This window comes from Nannobrachium achirus (genome assembly GCF_963921795.1).
Source record: "Nannobrachium achirus genome assembly, chromosome: 23".
NCBI lineage: Eukaryota > Metazoa > Chordata > Actinopteri > Myctophiformes > Myctophidae > Nannobrachium > Nannobrachium achirus.
In genome coordinates, this window is record NC_137830.1 from 34,548,182 (window position 1) to 34,568,562 (window position 20,381).

At 45.6% G+C, this 20,381-nt stretch overlaps 1 protein-coding gene across 1 annotated transcript in view; it reads right to left on the bottom strand.

Moving 5' to 3' along the window:
• LOC308309103 (hepatocyte growth factor-like) overlaps nt 1-20,381 on the bottom strand; it is a gene marked incomplete at both ends in the record, with an annotated part of 50,522 nt that overhangs the window by 17,643 nt on the left and 12,498 nt on the right. Inside the window, 5 exons of the mRNA XM_080754575.1 lie at nt 2,343-2,461; nt 2,843-2,963; nt 4,535-4,677; nt 11,619-11,733; nt 12,998-13,110. Of these exons, the coding sequence (XP_080610701.1) occupies nt 2,343-2,461; nt 2,843-2,963; nt 4,535-4,677; nt 11,619-11,733; nt 12,998-13,110 (611 nt within the window). The remainder of the gene's footprint in view (nt 1-2,342; nt 2,462-2,842; nt 2,964-4,534; nt 4,678-11,618; nt 11,734-12,997; nt 13,111-20,381) is intronic.

Sequence of the window (20,381 nt, forward strand, 5' to 3'; positions counted from 1 at the left end):
TGTGTGTGTGCGCGCGCGCGTGTGTGTGTGTGTGTGTGTGTGTGTGTGTGTGTGTGTGTGTGTGTGTGTGTGTGTGTGTGTGTGTGGCTAGGAGAAAGAGAACCTGGCCCCGCATGCATGAGTATACTGGGAAATATTTCAACATGCTTTTGAAGAAAAGGAGCAAACTCTCTAATGGCATGTCCTCTCTCTCTCTCTCTCTCTCTCTCTTTCTTTCTCTCTCTCTCTTTCCTTCCTTCCCTCTCTCTCTCTTCTCTACCCTTCCACTCCTTTCAAACCCCAGTTGACTCCGTGACACCTTCCCAGAGCAAACGGTCTTTCCGGCAACAAGTCGAGCCGGCGGCCCGGGGTCTTGCCCCGCTGTGTGTGTTGTCGGTAGCGACGTCCGTAACTTACAAAAACCCGACCCGACTTCACAGCCCCTTGTCATCTATCTACGAGTGGTCTCAATAAAACACTGCCAGCCCTTCCCCGGCCTTTACAAACAACCTATTTGCCCCCCGCTTGCTGAGGTGGAGGGGACTGAAGGCAGGCACCACATGAAACACAGAGGAGGGTAAACAAAAAGCTTGTGTGCCCTCCGTGGGGGGGGGGGGGGGGGGGGGGAGACCCCTTTGACGAGGCTCGGCGAGGCTTGCCACAAGGCCTCCATGTAAGAAACCTCTGTTACCGCCTTTTAACCACCGGCTAGTATATGCTCAAAACCGTGGTCTGCCCCCCCCTCCGCAGACCACCACAATGGTTCAGACCGGGCATCCTCGCCACAGGAGCAGAAGGTCTAAGTCTGTGATCTGACGGCGGCGTGCCCACTTCTGGGGTTCCCCCACGGGCTCATATCTGATGCTATGAGGATGTAGCACAGTCAGTGTCACCGGAGGCTGCGATGGAGAGGTCGATATGGAGAGGGACGAAAACGGGAATGTGTTCCTCATCATCAACTCCCCACTTGGGTTAGGGTTTTGCAGAGTAAGTGGGTTTCCATCGTTATAGACATGGCCATTTGTCATATGGAGAAAGATGTGGTGGTGCATTAATGAGGATTAGGGCTACGCACGCTTGAGCTGCGTGTGTGTGCATGCACTTGTGGCCGTGGCGCGACTGCGTATTCATACATGTTGGCATTTTGGACAACCCAGGTCTGCTGCATGCACGGAATGATCCGGAGCTGTTGATGTTGATGTTGCCTTCACGTTGCTTAAAGCACAGCATGTTCTACGACTTCACACTGATCACACTATTATGCATTGTAACAGTGAATATAAAGCATAAACAAGTATTATAGAGTATTACAACTTTGAAAACCAGTAAGACTCCCTAATCGGGAGATAAGCGACCTTCAGGTTGCATACACAAACTTTAGAAGGCAATGGTATCCATTCAGGAGGGAACATGGGAAATGGGACAGATCCATGTTGATGACATGATTTTAGAGATACTGTGTACCCCTTTGCGTCATGGTGGCGTTAGAAGAGGGCCATGTGAGAAATGAGGGTGGAGGCTGTGGTTTGGCAGCCAAGGAGTGTTTGTGCAAAGTTTGGCATGGATAGGGACAGCGGTGGCGGAGATATGAGTAGGGTAAAAGTGTGACGTGACGTGTGACTGACAGACTGACTGACAGCCGGTGGAGGTTTTGATAGTACAGTAACTGCGACCCGACGGTCGCAATTACTATGATCCAAGCCAAACGCCTGTGAATGACCAGCAATTATGAAGCATCACGATACTTGATCGTATAAGTCATTATAACATGCTTTATAATGTGATGGGATTATTGTTATAAAGCATGATGAGTATTTATGAGTGCTGACAACCATAATGATATAAGCAGATTATAATTACATTAAATATGTAAGTATGTTTATTATGCCACGGGTCTTCAACAGGGGGTCCGAGACCCCTAGGGGGTCCTCCAAATCTTTGAGTGATAGAATGTTTTTTTTCTCCTTTTTTATATTAACCACTTGAACCCTAGTGTCCATATTCGGAGAACTTTAGCCAAAAATAGCAAATCTACATGCAGATCGGCTGTTTTCAGAAAAGAGGTTTGGTGTAGAGGGGAAAAAGAGCTGACTAAGTACAGAGTGAAAGGTCAAGTTTATTAAGTATTGGCGGTTCAAGTGTTTAAATATCTGAAAACACAAATTGACATGAATCCAAAATACACAGATGATTGTGCTGTCAAACGATGACACTATGAAAAGGTTGTGGGGGTCCCTGCTTCATCTCTCTCTCTCAACTAAGGGGTCCTTGGCCTGAAAACGTTGAAGACCCCTGCCTTATAGACAAGTGTTACCAACTCTACTTCTAGTTCAGTACCAGTGTTCTGAACACTGTGGCCTTACCACACACACTGATGTTGCAGAACTCCCAGGGAGTGTTGGGGTCCATCGTGAAACACCAGGGACGGAGACGATTATCTGGATTACGACAGTAGTTGTCTTTCAAATCTTTATCTCTGTACCTAATGAGAGAGAGAGAGAGAGAGAGAGAGAGAGAGAGAGAGAGAGAGAGAGAGAGAGAGAGAGAGAGAGAGAAGGACAAATGAGAGAGAGAGTGAGAGAAAGAGACGGAGAGAGGAGTGAGCCAGAATAACTTGAGAGACGGAGCGCGAGACAATAGGGTGTTGTCACAGATTCTTGTGCCTTGACAAATAAAGGGAACTAAACCATAACAACTGGTGAGGTCTACCTCTCCAGGGTATTAGTGTTAAGTGCTTAAGCACTTGGGTCTGTGTGTGTGTGTGTGTGCTGGCTGTGTCTGTGGGAAATGGTCAGTGTTCCACAGTCAAACTGGACTGGAGAAAACCCGTTTAGATAACACTTGTTTTTTTTTTGTTCCTTACTTTTTGGGCTGGTACTGGTGTTTATGTGGCCTCGACGAGTCCCATCGCTGACATTCTCGGCCGCTGGTGGTTCGGTCCATTTTGCCCCGGTAGTTTTCGCCGTTACACGTCATGCACACCTCTGTCAACGGGAAAACAAACATTAAACATTTTTCGATGCCTCCGGTAAAGTTTAGCGCAAACATCATAAACACGATTCAAATCTCATCGCAGCTTTTTGGCACAGCAGGTTAAACAACAACAGTAATTCACATTGACTGAAACTTCTATTGACTGTACAAATAAAGTTTCCCAAAGGGGAGCAGGTCACTCCACTATGTCAGTGGGGTTTCCATCACAGTGTAAACACATTATGAATGAACATTATGAATTATGGTTATTAAAAACTCATTGAATGCCCTTTTCAAGATGGCCGCCAAGTACCAGGATGCCACATTCTTAAATTTCTAGTGCACGGATCAATTTTTAGTGCACGGATCGTGCACGCCCATGCCTAGATCATGCACCATATGTGTAGTACTTTTTAACAGCTTTCAAACAAAAAAATCCGCTTGGAAATCCGTTCAGGCATTCATGAGATACAAGCCTTCAAAGTCAGACAAAACAGCCATTTTTGACATTTTGAAAGATGTGTTTGTTATGGGGCTAAACATGCAATTTCACAATTGCGATCATGCCTAATACATTTGAGGCATTTTTAGAATTTTTTTTATAAAAAAAAAATTGAAAAAAAAAAAAAAAAAAATGAAAAAAATGGCTTCCAACTCGGGAAACTCGGGCTGTGGCAGCCTGGGACTACTGTAATAACTCGGGAAACTCGGGCCTTGGCAGTCAATGAGTTAAATGGTTCTTTAAGCCATTTAGACCTGAGGTCTAAAAACGCCTTCTAAATTGTAACAATTGTCTGAAATGGGGGTCCGAGTGAGGCCAAATACATATCAAGTATTGGGGGTCCTTGATACTAGTAAGACACCTCAGGGTGACTTGCGACCTCAGGGTGACATGCGACCTCGCCTTAAAGGGCGAGGTCGCGCCAATTCTTGGCCATCTGGCCAGTGATGTACAGTATATGGGTCCAGTTACTCATATATGGAGACCCCTTCATGATAGTTATGTTATGTCAAAACATGCCCATATATGGACATTACCAAATATGGGCATTCCCATATATGTCCTTAATATTGATATCCTAACATAATATCCTTAATAATGTCCTTAATATTGACAATATAGGAATCTCCATATATGGGCATAAAACGTACGTAAGTAATGCCAAGCAGGGCCTTGGTGAGTTAGGGCCTTGGTTTGATGCCTGTGGATCTCCATATATGGGCATAAGGGGGTACCCTAACATTCTCATTTTCAGCCTGGGATTTATGACATCAGAAATCTCCATGTATGGGCATAAAAGGTTTTTTCTTTTTCTGGGAATGACCATATATGGACTTTTATACCCTGAGAAATCTTGTAGCTTGTCTGACTGTCAGTACAGGAAGTGATGTCACGTGACATCCTTTTTATGCCCATATATGAGTCATTCTGTACCACATCACTGTGACTCACTGACATCACGTGACATCACTTCCTGTACTGACAGTCAGACAATACTGACAGTCAGACAAGCTACAAGATTTCTCAGGGTATAATGCGACCTTCGGTCACAATTAAAACGTCTGAGAATCACTGCCTTACGTTGTGAGCACTGAGGGATGCCACACTCCTCCGATCGTACGTTGGGATCGGTGGTGTAGCACCACGGACCCCCGGGGTCGTTGTTAGGGTTACGGCAGAAGTTCTCTCGAAGGTCTTGCCTCGGGTACTTGTGAGGATAGAACCTAGAGGAAAGGAGACGTGAAATAGTTTATTCTAATCCGAGAAAATAATAATTATACCTGTGCGAGACGATGGTACATGTATAAAGATGAAGAGACAGAAATAGTGCTACGTTCCGTGGATTTGTTTTGTCACTTCGCACGTCACTTGTGATGTAGGCGACGTCGTTGCTGATTGGATGTTGTTTCAACGAATCAGAGTAGGGTTAGGGTAGCTACGTCATCAGCCAGCCAATACACACTGGTGTACTTGTCCCGCCCCGCACCGCACAGACCAATGGGAAGCCGCGAGTGTTTCCACTCGTTTGCTATGTCCCACCTCCCTTGGAGATAGGAGGCTGAGAAGTAAAGTGACAAAACATTAACACATCCACGGAACGGAACGTAGCAGGCTGGCACCCAGGCTAAAATAACTAAGTACGTTTAGTCAAGTGTTAAGAACAATTACGTTTCTATTACTATTACTATTTCCATTTTCGCATACTTTACATACTCTACCACATCTCAGAGACAATTATTATTATTATATTATTATTATTTGACAGCTTCAGTTGCCACTAGTTACTTTGCAGATTTAGGTTACTAGAAGTCCGAGCCACTAAGCAGCCCTCATAGCTACGATGCCACCAATGTTTGAGTCAGAGTACCTGACTCAAACAGTACACATACATTTGTACATTTGTCCCTTGTAAAGTTAGGAGCAGTATGGGAAAGCCTCTTTTTTTTTTTGTATTCTGCAGCTATGGCATGGAATAGTTTGCCTACAGTTACAAAATTGATTGGGTCTAATTCTAGTTTTAAGTCCTCTCTGAAGAGTTTTCTAAATACTTCATGGAACTGATTTTTTAAACTAAATTGTATGTACTTTTTACTGTATTTATGGGACAGCAATGGAAATAAGCCTCTGTGCTTTCTTGTTACATCCTTTTGACTCGAATGTGCTTCTTTGTTTTGTACATATGCTTGTTGTCAATCAATCAATCAATCAATCAATCAATCAGTCTGTGTCCCTTTTATGCTTATATGTCTATCCCATATATGCACATGACCATATGACCATAGCGGTCGGATCTGTGGAAAACCGGATCGCCATGTAACACCTATACATGGGCATATCTGGCTTCTTTATGGTTATGTCTGAGTCATAGTGAGTTGCCTATATATGGGCGTATCGGCTTTGTTAATGTCTGAGTGACGTGCCCGTGGTTCGCCGGCCCGCCCTCCCTCCCAGTAGTACATTTTTTATAGGATTAATACAAAACATTTACTGATAAATTACAACGTATAGCCTAATGTAGGTTACGCTACCCAGCAGCAAATAAAGTAATTAAAACCAGCCACACACACAGCTGCAACATTCAAGTGATGAGCACATTAATGCGTTGCTCATAGGGACATTCCTGCATAATTTCGCTTTGGTAACAGAGTATTTCTACACTGTGGTATCGCCACTCCTTCCATCACGGGCTGCACATTTATCCTCAATAATCCGGAGCAGAAGGAGCTTTTGTTTCGCTCAACATTAACCCTCAAAGAACGGGAACGCGCCTGAGTCGCGTTACATTTTAACCACTTCCAGCCATTATTTTATGCTTTAAGTATTGAAAAATAGCAGATATACAAGCTCAAAGCGCGGCACCGAGTGCCGCACTGCGAGCTTGTAGATCTGCTATTTTTGAACACATCGTGAAAATGTGTGCAAGTCTTTGAATATCTTTGACCCGACTTCTAAATCCTTCCTCTAAATCAGTGGTTCTCAAACCTTTTCTGGTCAAGGACCCCCAAAATTACAGGTATTTGGCTGCGGACCCCCATCTCAAAATATGTTGTTCCAGGGAACAGCCAGAAGCAAATATTTGAGTTACAAATAGATATATTCAAAATAGATAATTTTTCAAAATTATAGATCTACAAGCTCGCAGCGCGGCACTCGGTGCCGCGCTGTGAGCTTGTATATCTGATATTTTTCAATAGTCAAAGCATTCAATAATTCTAGGCCTAAATTTGTTAACAGTGGCCATCACAACATCAGAACAATAACGGGATGACAGCCCCAGTCATTCATCTAAATTTATGTTGCATTTTCTATGAAGAAGGACAGATAGTTTCATCCCAGCAGTCCTCCCCGGCAGCCTCATGTGTCTGATTTATACTTGGTTGTGCGGCGGCCGGCCGGGGTCTCGCTCCAAAACACAGCCGCTCTACAAGCTCGTGAGGCGCCGGCGCCGCGGTGCGCCGTGAGCTTGTAGATCGTCTGTTTTCGTCGCGCGACACCGGCAAGCGAGTTAAGTATAGCGCAGGCGTCATGTGTCTGACGAGCAGAGCCAGTCAGTCACAGCACAGTAAGCTCCAACAGCATAGAACAACGCCACGAATCACTGGTCGCAGCCCGAGCAGCACGTTTGCTGGCAAGCCCCTCTGCACTTCTATTTTTTTCAACCTAATCCCCCCACTTTGCCGTTTGTCAGTGTGTGTGCGCGGCCCTCTACGGGACACACCTTTTCAGAGGGGGAAAGAAAAAGAACCCGGGCCGGCCCGAACATATGGGCCAGAACAATAGGGAACAGACCACATTAAATGGACAGTGTGTGAAATTCATCTTCTGTCAAAGCCCAGATGATGAAAAGCTGGCGCGTCAACACCCCCCCTGATCCAAGCCCACCACAGTCCCTTTTCCCACCCAAGGAGAGGAGGAGTGTGGGGGGGGGGGGGGGGATGGATGGATGGGTTGGGGGAGGTGGAAGAAAAGAAACGGGTAAAAGGGGAAAGAAATCGAAAGGAAACCAAGAAATAGACGTGAAATCAAGACGAAATTGACTGACTTTGATAGAAAGATGAACAAAGTGAACGGAGCAAAAGCGTGAAGCATGAAAACAGAGAATGATGGAGTGAGAGACAAAGAGATATCTCAGGCAGACGGAAGATGTAAAAAAGAAATGAAAGGACAAATGCTTACAGGCGGCCCAAAAAAAGTGAAACAGAAAGGGGGAGAACCAGCCGCCCTCGCATCAGCAGCTCATCTGAGCACTTTACCCCAGCCAATAAGCACTTTTTTTTCCTGCTCTGGTCTCTCCCCTGTGCCCTGGGGCTTCTATGGGGCTCCTGCACTAATGCACAACATCATTCAGGCCAGAACCAGAGGAAATCTGAGGGATCTCTCTCAGACCAAAGGAGACCAGAGAGCAACAGTATAGACTGAAAGAATAACAATAAGCGAGGGAATCGGGCTAAAGCAAAGTCAAGCATTCTTTGTAGACCTAAACCCTGAAATCCTCTCTTGTGTCCAAGCCGTTGTGAAGATCCTACACTAGGCCCAGAAATACATAATTGATCTTTGAGAGTTTATAGGCTATAAAAGACAGCGAGATAGATAGATAGATAGATAGATAGATAGATAGATAGATAGATAGATAGTCAAAGTGTGCATAAACTATCTATCACAGTAGTAGTGTGGGTCATTATGAACTGTCAAACCACAGATATATACAATATAGAAGAAATATAGAAAGATACTCAATAACATAATAACACTGCAGGGAAAGGTGACCAGCAAGCACGTAAACAGTCTTGATTTAAATCAGGTTTAGGGGTTGGTCTGGATGATGCACTTGTTTCCTCCAAGCTACACTGCGCAATTGGCAAAAAGCACTCCCATTCATTCACGTGCAGCTCACTAACTCACATCGAGTATTACAATAAAACATCCTTCTTCACATATAAAATGGAATTAGAAGGAGCCAAAAAACGGTCTTTATACAAAGCTGCATCTGGTGAGAATCCAGGAGAAGCCAGAGCATGGGAGCAAGCTAGCCATAATGATGTTGCGCTAACAGATGTTAGCCAGCTATTCATCTCCTTGCCAGACCCTGTTCCCCACGGAGCTCCGTCAGACACTGTACACACACACATGCTTTGCTTTCTGGACTGGCTAAACACATTGGCTGGATTTCCGATATTATTAAAGATGAAATCTAGACTGGAAGAAAATGCTACAAAACGCATAGCTGTGCATGCGCGCACCTGGATACGAGGGCGCCAACTGTTTTCATGCTAAAAACCTGCATCGCCTAAATAAAACACATGGAGGGAAATAACTAAAGATATCTCAAGTGAAAATGTGCAACATATATATATCAAAGAATTGTACAGGGCAGTCCTTTTAAAAAAGGGTGAAACCTACCACCGCCAATTGAGGCCAAACACAACATCCCATAAAAGGTAACTTCAGAATGAAATTAATTGTTGGCATGATAATTCGGCCTTTTTCTCTGAGGCCCAGCCCAACCTCTAAATTTAGACAACAGGTGGAAGTCCTGTTTGTAGAGGAGGGGGGGGGGGAGCCTCGTGGGAACGCGCCCCTGCTCCATGGTGATCAGTCAAGCATAAAAATAATACTTGCGTGCAGCTCAAACGATCCGTGCTTCACGAAGGTGGTAACCCTCACGCAGTTGGGCCCGTCTCAGGCGAGGCGAGGCGAGGCCCCCTCGTGGCACTGAATCTCTCCTAAATCTCTCTGGGTTTAAATGTCCAAGTTGCTGACAGGCCAAGTGGGATGTTGCAGGACGCTATGTGTTTGTCGTCGTCGGGGCAGGGATCTCGAGAACACGTGTCACGGCGAAGACAGAATCTCCCCAGATGGGAAGAGATGGCTGTGCAAAGGGGTTGGGTGTTTGTGTGTACGTGTGTGTGTGTGTGTGTGTGTGTGTGTGTGTGTGTGTGTGTGTGTGTGTGTGTGTGTGTGTGTGTGTGTGTGTGTGTGTGTGTGTGTGTGTGTGTGTGTGTGTGTGTTAGGGATGGGACGTTATGAAAATTTCATATCACGATTATTGTGACAAAGGAAATCGTGATTTACGATATTATCACGATAATCAAAATCCATTATCCTGGGGCGGAACATTTGCCAAAAAAATAGCAGATCTACAAGCTCACAACGTGTCACGTTGTGAGCTTGTAGATTGGCATTTTTTTTGGCAAGAAAGACGGTATCAAGTACGTATATTATTACCTTTTACCAATTATTGAGAATTTAAGTGGTACCGGATATGCAGCTCGGCAAATAAAAGGTGAATTGATTCCAGTGCATGACGGGAGGACGACATCACGATAAATTAAATCTCCACGAAACGATTATCGTGAGTGTTTTTTATCACGATAAACGATAATATCGCATATCGTCCCATCCCTAGTGTGTGCGTGCGTGTGTGCGTGTGATTGACATACTCGTGTAATACTATATGTCAGTGCATACTTGCGTGGCATCCATACATGTGAACAACCACCACAGCATGAATTGCTGCATTCGATGCGTGTTTCGCTTCCGTTTCGCTTGACGCATCATGTGCTCAGATGGCAAGGGCATGAACATCGCAGCTTGTGATGAAAATGTGGGGGCGGGAGGAGATGTGATGAGAGATGAACAGGGAAGGAGAGGACAGATAGATGGTATTCATCCAGGGGGGGAGGCCAGGTCAGGGTTATAGCCCTGCTGTGTGTTCTCTCCAGGGGGTCAGGGAGCTTGTACGTTCCTCGCGTCTGTCTGTAGCTTTGTGAGCTCAGCTGGAGAACAGACAGAACATTACTTCAGTCTATAAATCTTGGGCAGTCGGGGTGGAAACCTTGTGTGTCCAAAACCGTTCCTTTTTTTAAAAATATTTTAAAAACAAAGTAGTGAAAATAGCCGATCTACAAGCACGCAACGCCTCGCATCGCGATGCGTTGCGTAGATCTGTAGATCTGTAGATCTGCTGTTTTCACTAGTTTTGTGCGACAGCCTTGTATGACGAAGCAGGGCTTTACACTACGAAAAAACGTACAAATTTGAAACTTTGGAGATACAAGGTTTCTGCCCGACAGTGACGAAATCTTTCTGCCTTTTGCCTTCTTCCCCACCCCGCTTCCCCCACCACCGTCCACCCCCAGGTCTTATGCCACCCCCGCCCCCTACACCACGCCCACAAGCAGTTAAAGTCTCTAGTAAACTAATGAGCGCTGGCTAATGAGGTACTGGCACGGGACCATCTTCTCTTCAGATATCCACCCCGGCCTCCTCGTTGCCTCGTTGCAGCCACGCAGCCAGCAGAAACCTGTCTTTTTGGTTGTACACACCTGATGGCCCACAGTGCTGTGGAAAATAACTACCTCATGCGAGGAGGGGGGAGGAGGGGCGACATTCGTAGATGTCCTGAAATAAATCTGGATTAACTAGGAATTAAGTGTCCACCCACACACAGAGAAAGAGAGAGAGTGCGCGCGCGAGAGAGAGAGAGAGAAAGAGAGAGAGAGAAGAAGAAGAGAGAAGAATTGGAACTAAGTTGGGGATGATCTGAGTCAATAAATCACCTGCTGGAGGCTGTTGTGTTGAGCAGAGATTGTGGGAAAAACCAGGAGAAAATGGCGATAGCATCGAGTAGGGATGGAGCTTGTTCATTTTTATTGATAATGAGCACCTTATTGATCCTGCTTATTGAGCCGGGCTTTTATCAAGCCCACTATAGAGCATGTGCTAATATTTTGTGGAAAGACATGAGACGACAAATTCAGAACATAACTGATATATTTTTGTATTGGCCAGTTGTTGCAACTGTGCGTTTGTTGCTGACCACCATCTATGAAGATTACAATTGACAAAAGAAACAAATAGAATGAAACTTTAAAACAATCATTCATTAGTGTGCAGTAAGTGTTAAATGGCTTTATATTATGGATGGTACTGTAATAGTTTCTTGGTCGCCTCTTGTCTTGATTGTTTAAACATGACGTCATGGGCTGCTATGCTCGATAACAAGCTTGATAAGCCCAAATTGTATTGATACCAGGTACTCAATAAATCTGTTATCGGGTTATCGAGCTACGCTTGTTTAGGGCTCCATCCCTAGCGTTGAAAGGAAGGACGGAGGAAGCAAGGAAGCAAGGAAGCAAGGAAGGAAGGAAGGAAGGGACCTTACGTGTGGTCATTGATGTTGGTATCAGACCAGGCCTGGCAGGTGATGTTGGATTTTGTCCAAGACCTCCTCCCTCTGTATGTGTCCTTGTTGCCGGAGATGCACTCCCTTATATAATCTGTAAAAAGAAAACAAGCATTTTGATTTAAAGTAATATTTTTTTTTTAATCCCACGATTTTGTAACCCATTTTCACCCTGTGCCAATTTCCTATGTAATCCTGGGCTCGGCTCTCCCTCTGCCGTGCCTGGGGAGACAACAGACTGACCTCATGCTTCCTTCTATGCATGAGGAGTCCAAGTTGCTTCTTTTCACCTGACAGTGGGGATTTCCCCGGTTTGGACATAGCGTGTGGAAGGAACACGTTATTCCAACCAGTTCCTTTCCCCTCCATCAGGCGCCCCGGCTGGCCAGGGGGAGGCATTATAGAGACCAGGATTACTGCATGTTTTTGTGAGGGTATCTACTCTAGGAGACACAGGGAGAACATGCAAACTCCACACAGAAAGGCCCTTTTGCCAACCCCACCTAGGGTGTGGGCGCTGATGACGCGGAGGAGGGAACACGCCCCCAGTGCCCACAGCGTCCCCCGGCGGGAATCGAATCCAGAACCTTCTAGCTGTGAAGCGACAGCGCTAACCACTGCGCTACCGTGCTTAAAGTATAATATATCTGTTTTAATTAATGCTACCGTACCCCTTATTCTGTACTTGTTTGCTATCGTTACCAGTATCTGTTTCATCCTTAAGTGTGGTGATTCATGACAGCTTATAAACTGCATGTTTATCCATGTTTGGTCCATGTAGAACTTGTGTAGACTCATTTGAGTACCTGGACTATATTTCTCCCCATGTATGGTCAATAACACGATTTAACGCTAAAGATTTCAGACCGTCCCGGCCCTGACTGACTGTTATTCCCAAAACAGACGACTCCCTGAAGTTCATTTAATGTCACCGTAGGGGAGTTTCCGCAAATTCGGCAATAAATCCTGAAGTGCTAGATTTCCGTGGCCCCGGACTTAAACAGAGCCCTGCGCTCCGACTGTAAACAATGAACGTGTTGTTTACAGTCCACTCAGTACACTGAATGTTTGTGTGTTGCATCCCTCGACACCGGAGGGGGAGGGGGGGGGGGGGGGGGGGGGAGGAGGGGAGTTTGGCTTTATTGTGTCAACAGAGAATCCTAAAGGACTTCTAAAGCCAGGCAGATGACTCGAGGATAACAGACACCATGATGATCGCCCGCTCTGAACAAACACTTCTCCGTCAGAGACCTCGACTCCAGCCCACAAATGTTTTCTTCAGCCCTAGGAGAACATGGTGTGTATAATGTCACCTTGAAGAGGGTCAGGGTCTCAAGTTAACGAGCGGCGGAGTTTACCTTTACTTTCGTACAGCGTGAAGTTCCCGTTGGCCTGGGCCTCCGCGCCGGGGACGAGGCGGTCGAAGGGAAGCAAGTGGCATTTCCTGTTGTGCCTCTCAAAGTTGAAGGCCCTGCGGAGGCAGACAGGAAGTAGTTGAGCGATTGAACGAAGGATAAACGACAGAAATATGTAAATAGGTCTATATCGTCGTTGTCGGGTGGAAACCTTGTATGTCCAAAACCGTTTGTTTTGTAATTATCATTTTGAAAATGATTTAAACTAGTGAAAACAGCCGATCTACAAGCACACAACGCCTCGCGAGGCGTTGTGTGCTTGTAGATCGGCTGTTTTCACTACTTTTGTGTGAAACGGCCTTATATGGTGAAGCAGGGCTTTACTTTGCGAGAAAATGAACAAATTTGAAACTTGGACGTACGAGGTTTCTGCCGGACAGTGACGATATAATGTAGCAGTGGAGGGAGAGTGAGGGAAGAATTCCTGCTTAGCAACTTATAACTAGGGATTGGAGCTCGAAACAAGGGTAGCTCGATAACCCGATAAAAGATTTATTGAGTACCCGGTATCAATAAGCTTTGGCCTTATCAAGCTTGTTATCGAGCATAGCGGCCCATGAAGTACTATTCATAATATAAAGCCATTTAACACTTATTGCACACTAATGAATGGTTGTTTTAATAATATTTAATGATAATATTTGTTACTTTTGTCAATTTTCACATCCATAGATGGTCATGCCACAAACTCGGTCACAACAACTGGCCAATGAAAAAAGATACTAGCTATGTTCAGAATTTGTCATCTCACATCTTTCCACAAAATATTAGAAAACGCTCAATAGTGGTCTCGATAAAAGCAGGATCGATAAGATTCTCATTATCAATAAAAATTAACAAGCTCCATCCCTAATCATAACCTCCTGAGAGCCGGCCGATCATTTATGTCCGCGCAGTGGACATTGTTTTCTTGCATCTATTCTTTTTACTCTTACGAGTACATTAAATCCTGTAATATGCAGAGGATGATCCTACATCCAATGGTCCAGGTTCTTCTGAAAACTGCACACTGACCTCCACACCCACACCTACAGTACGTCTCATACTCGCCCCTACCCACTGAGGGCCATCCTAGGCCTGTTACACTGCTAGACTAGACTAAACCTCATCTCACCTCCACCACAACCTCCACCCTCACCCCTGAAAGCTGCCTGGGAGCCACCCTAGGACCGCTACACTCCTGGACCCGCTCTTACCTGCACACCCACTCCTCATACTAACCCAGGGGTTTTCAAACTTTTTTGACTCAAGGCACCCCTGTAAATAGCTTTTTCATCCACGGCACCCCTGAATTACCCTGTAAGGTTTTTGAATCTTACATCATATTGGAGAAACATCCGTTTCCATCAGAACTGACTGAAAATAACGTTATACTTGACGTTTAACCACTTGAACACCAGCATGCCTATTCTGGTGGGAAGGTTCACCAAAAATAGCCGATCTACAAGCTCACAACGCGTCACAACGTGATGCGTTGTGAGCTTGTAGATCTGCTATTTTTGGTGAAGAGAGTTGTGTAGATGGAAAAAGAACTCACCAGTACAGTGCAAATCAGGTGTGTTTTACTAAGCATAGTGAAGTGATTTTGATGAATTCCAAATATTATCAAATGATCTCGCGGCACCCCTGGACTCTGGACTGACATCATGGCATCCCAGGGTGCCCCGTCACCCACTTTGAAAACCCCTGCCTCTAACCGCCTGCGGGCCAACTTAGGCCCGCTACACTCCTAGACTAGACCCCCTCTTATCTCCACACCCACAACCAAGCCCTCATACTCCCCTTATGCCTGCCTGAGGGACACCCTAGGCCAGCTACACTCCCACACTGACTGCCTCTACCCGAGCTACTCCCTATCTGGCTACGCATCCTCCTTCCACTGACCTCCACAAAACTTTCACCTCTACCTCCATTAACTGCTGGGTGTTCTGGTGCTACCTAGCATTTTCACATCGCATACAACATACTATCATCAAATCAAATCAAACTTTATTTATAGAGCACGTTTACAACAACCGAAATTGACCAAAGTGCTGTACAGAGAATGAGCAAACAATAAAAGCATGAGCATATAGACCTACATAACAAATATCAGAAAAAAGAACACAACACACATATACAGTATAAAAGCAAACAGTAAAAGACCTCAGGGGAGATTAAAAGCTAGTGAGAAAAGGTGAGTTTTAACCTGAGATTTAAAAATACTTATGGATGTAGCAGACCTGATCGAGAGAGGCAGGCTGTTCCATAACCTGGGGGCTGAAGCCGCGAAAGCACGGGCCCCTCTGGTAGTTTTTTTGGGAACCAGCTCAACCAGCAGCTGCTTATCGGCGGATCTCAGGGCTCTGTTGGGGACGTAGGGTTTCAAGAGCTCTGAGAGATATATAGGGGCCAGGCCGTTTATGGATTTAAATGTAAAAAGTAGGATTTTGAAATCAATCCGGAATTTAACTGGGAGCCAGTGAAGTGTGGCTAAAATCGGGGTTATGTGTTCCCGTTTTTTAGTGCTGGTTAACAGGCGGGCGGCAGCGTTTTGGACCAGTTGTAAGCGTTTGAGGGATGACTGGTCAATGCCGCTATATAGGGAATTACAGTAATCGAGCCTTTGGGAGATGAATGCGTGTATTGCCACTTCTAACTGTTTTTTCGGTAAATATGGCTTGGCTTTGGCGAGGAGACGGAGTTGAAAAAAGCTGGTTTTGACTACAGAATTTATATGTTTATGAAATTTGAAAGTGCTGTCTAGAATGATACCGAGGTTTTTGGCGGATGTACGGATATATGGAAGAATGGGGTCGGGGATAGTGAGTGGTGGGGTAATATGTTGATCAAATATAATTATTTCAGTTTTGCTTTCATTGAGGTTTAAAAAGTTAGCGTCCATCCAGATTTTTATGTCGTGCAAGCAGTTGAGTAGTGGCTGAAATGAATTGTTGGAGTTTGATTTAAGGGGAAGGTATAATTGGATGTCGTCGGCGTAGCAGTGGAAGGACATATTATGTTTGGACAGGATAGGACCCAGGGGGAGCATGTAAAGCAGGAAGAGGATGGGGCCTAGTATGGAGCCCTGTGGCACTCCACATGTGAGGGGGGCTGGAGGTGAAGAGAATGGGCCTAATTGAACTGAGAAGCTCCTATCGGACAGATAGGAATGAAACCATGACAGAGCCATATCGGTGATGCCGACCTGATGCTCCAGGCGCTGTAGTAGTATTCTATGATCGACAGTGTCAAATGCCGCCGATAAGTCCAGGAGCACCAGGGCGGCGGGGTTTCCTTTGTCAGCTGTTAAAATCAAATCATTAAAAACCTTTAAAAGAGCCGTTTCTGTGCTATGGCCGGGTTTAAAACCGGATTGAAATTTTTCGTGTATGCCTTGGGAAATTAAAAAACACTGTAGTTGGTTGTAAACTATTTTTTCCAGAACTTTAGATAAAAAAGGTAATTGAGAAATGGGCCTAAAATGCGATAAAATTGTTGGGTCGAGGTTTTTCTTTTTGATTAAAGGTTGTACGACAGCATGCTTAAAAACAGTGGGGACACAACCAGATGTAAGACAAGTATTTAGCAACAATAAAACAATTGGGCCAACCGCACCAAATACTTCGACGAGGAGCCGGGAGGGGATGCAATCTGATGGACAGTTTGTGGGTCTTAGGTGGGAGATTAACTCGGAAAGTGAAGAGAGAGAGATGGGATCGAACTGGGAAAAATAAACAGTACGGGTGGATGTGACTGGACCTGGGGCAGTATAATTGTGTAGTAATCGAAGATTATGAATTTTATCTATGAAGAATGTTTGAAAATCCAGACAGAGGCTTAGAGAGGGAACAATAGCAGGTGCGTCGCGTGGGTTTGTGATAGAATTGAGAATATTGAAGAGCACCTGTGGTTTATTACTGTTAATATTAACTAAGTTGGATATGTATTGTACTTTGGCCAGTTTTACTGCTTTCTGATAATCATAGAGACTATTTCGTAAAATATCCAGTGAGACATGGAGGCGGTCCTTGCGCCATTTCCTCTCTGCGCACCTACACGAGCGCCTGAGAGAGCGGGTGGAGGGATTAAGCCATGGCTCAGGGAGGGCTTTGGTGCGCTTGTACCTGAGGGGGGCGACAGAATCTAGGATTTCAGTGCATGTGGAATTAAACATATTGCAGATTGTATCAGCATTATTAGTGGCGTCCAGGGCATGAATTGCCGAATCATTAAAACTGAGGGAAAACAAAGATGCAGTTTGGGGATTGATGTTACGTGTGCGGCGAACGAGTGGACCGGATTTAATTATAGAGCAGGGAGTTGAGGTTGTGAAAATGATTGGGAAATGGTCAGAAATGTGCGGGACTGGAAATATATCGGTTACTGAAACAGTCACACCATGTGACAGCAGGAGATCCAATGTATGTCCTTTTTCGTGGGTAGCGCCAGTTGTGGCTAGAGTGAAATTGAATGATTCAGTGAGATGTAAAAAATCCCTAGCGAATGGGTTAGAGTCGCAGCAGCATACATGGACGTTCAGGTCACCCCCAATTAAAACATTTTCATATTTGACCATGATTCCAGATAAAAAGTCCCCGAAATCATTAATAAAGTCCTTGTTGTGCTTTGGGGGGCGATAGATCAGTGCACAAAGAACGGGAGGTGATGCATTTATTTCGAGTAATTGAAGCTCAAAGCTGGAGAAAATAGCCTCGGGGGTGATTAACCGGCACTGGAAATTAGAATTATACACAGAGGCTAGGCCTCCGCCGGTGCTAGAGGATCTGGGTGAGCTAAAAAATGAGCAGTGGGGGGGGAGGAGGTCAGTGAAAGGTGAACAGTCGCCGGGAGTAACCCAAGTTTCTGTCAGGAGGAGGAAATCAAGATCACGGGTGGTGACGAGATCTTTTAGCCAGGGTCCTTTGTGTGCGGGGCCTATAGCTCTTGCATTAAAGAGGGCCATTTTAAAGTTGGTAGCCTGTCTGGGTGATTGTGATTGTGTGGCGCGACACAGGGGGCGGAGGTGGGCAAGCCTAACACCTTGTCTAATACGTGAGCCAAACAGTGGCGGCGCATTTGCATTATAATATCTCTGTCTGATTAAAATTGGAATAGGAGAGGGATAGATAGTACTAATAATAGCATTATTTTCAATAGTAGTATTAACAGTATCGCTACTTCTGGTGTTATCAACAGTATTTTCATTATTATTATTACCCGTAATGTTAACAGTATTATTATTACCCGTAGTAGTATTATTATTATTATTAATAAAAAAGAGAGAGGTAGATCTGTTGTGAGGTCCTTGCCCAAGAGAGGCTGTGCAAAGAAGCGGGGCGGAACTATTTACCTGGGAGCCAGGACCGGGGGGATGTCATTCATCGGCGGACCGATCACAGCTGCAGGGCAGTTTTGTGGTCAGCCCGGAGCTGTTAGTATAATTACGCATACTAACAACAAAGTTTGATGATAGAGCTTGGGCTCCTCGTTTATTTGGGTGAAGCCTATCTCTATTGTAAAAGGAGGGACGGTTCCAGAATAGATTGAAATTATCAATAAACTTAAGAAAGTGATTGCGACATAGACGCTTTAGCCAGGAATTTAGGCTCGCGACTCGGCTGAAACCTTCGTCGTCGCGATCGTATGTTGGGATTGGTCCGGAGAGGAAGAAGTCAACATGGCTATTATGGAGGAGATCAATGAGGTGCAAGAAGTCCAGTTTTAAGAGCTCGGAGCAGCGAAAGGCCGTATCGTTGGTGCCGATATGGACTACTAGCTTTTCAATGGACGTGGGCAGTGAACTGAGAAGACCTGGGAGTTTTTTTAACAATACTGGGATTGTGGCACCAGGGAAACAGTGCGTGATGGCGTTGGGGAATCTGATGTGTTTAATGACGGAATCGCCCACAATCAGAGCTTTCGGAGGAATGAGTGGATTTATTTTTGGAGTCGTGTTATGGATGATCGGATGACTGGTTTCAGCAGACGGGACCATTGGACGTGTGGGACTTTGGCCGTCAGGAGAGACTGGGACAGGGGGCTGAAGGCCTATGGGTGGCTGCTGAGGGGTGGGTTGTTCTCGCGGAGTCGGGATGGGGACCCCAGAGCGGCGCCTGACCGCTGCCTTCAGTAGCTGCTGGCGACCGTTTTTATGACCAGAGGCAGACAGCGGTGGCCTTGCTGGGGGGGGGCGGGGGTAACATCGAGCCACCGGAGGACCCTGGGTTCGGTGGAAGGGGCTCATGGCCGGACAGCGGAGGGAAATCATCAATACTGAGGATGGCAAATTTATTATTTGTGGTGAGTGCGGGGGCTGGCACTGAGAGGGGGCATGATCGACCAGGATTTCCCCGGGTGACTTTGTTCCAGGTGACCAATGGAGTGGAGCTCACGGATGCCCGGGCGCAGTCGCGTGACCAGTTGGAGGGTTCCAGTTGGAACCCTCCAGTTGGAGGGTTCCAGACTATGTCATGTCCCCCCCCCCCCCCCCCCCCCCCCCGTCTGTGTGTGCATGTGTGCGTGCGTGCGTGAGCGCGCATGCTGGAATCGCAAGAATATTGGAATATACCTAATTTCCTCAGTTCTCAGGAGGATATGACAACCCTCGTGTCCTGTTTACGTACAGACAATGGTGTATATGAAATTGAGGAAGAGATGCAAAATAAAGAGACGGATGAGAGCGTGAGAAACCAAACGAGAGAGAGAACAGAACAGAAAATGTTTAAAGTCTACTCTACGCTGAGATAAGTCGGCTTGGATTCCATTTTATCTTTCACACTCAGGCAGCACTTGAGGTTTTCATCAACACCCAATAAACAGACTTCTAGCGGGCTGTAATACATCATTTAAGAATCGCCTGGCAATGTGGTTCGACTGGTTACCATGGCGACTGCCAACAACAAAATCGTGTTGCGCATTGACACTAACAGCAGTGAGTATTCGACGTCATAAAGACCTTTTCACACTCAAACAGCATAAACATTCTAAACGGGTCCAAGACAGTTTATTTCCTGTTGCAGTGTTTGTGAACGTCAGTAGCCAAGAGGAATTAAAAATGGACCCAAACTGGTTCCCCAGAAACAATTCCACAGACGGTTCATTACTTACAGAGATTGTGTCAATAGTTGTCGCGGTTGAACAGTCACATAATGTAACTGTGCAGTGGAGCAGTGGTTCTTCTCAACCTTTTGCATTTCAAGGACCCACAGATTGATATGCATTTTAGGGCCAAGGACCCCCATTTGATAAGTAAGCCATGGGGCCCATAGGGCAGGAGCATTTCCCCCGTTTCAGTAGCGCCGTGAGGTGGCTTGATGTAATAGTACATCCCCCGATCAATCGTGAT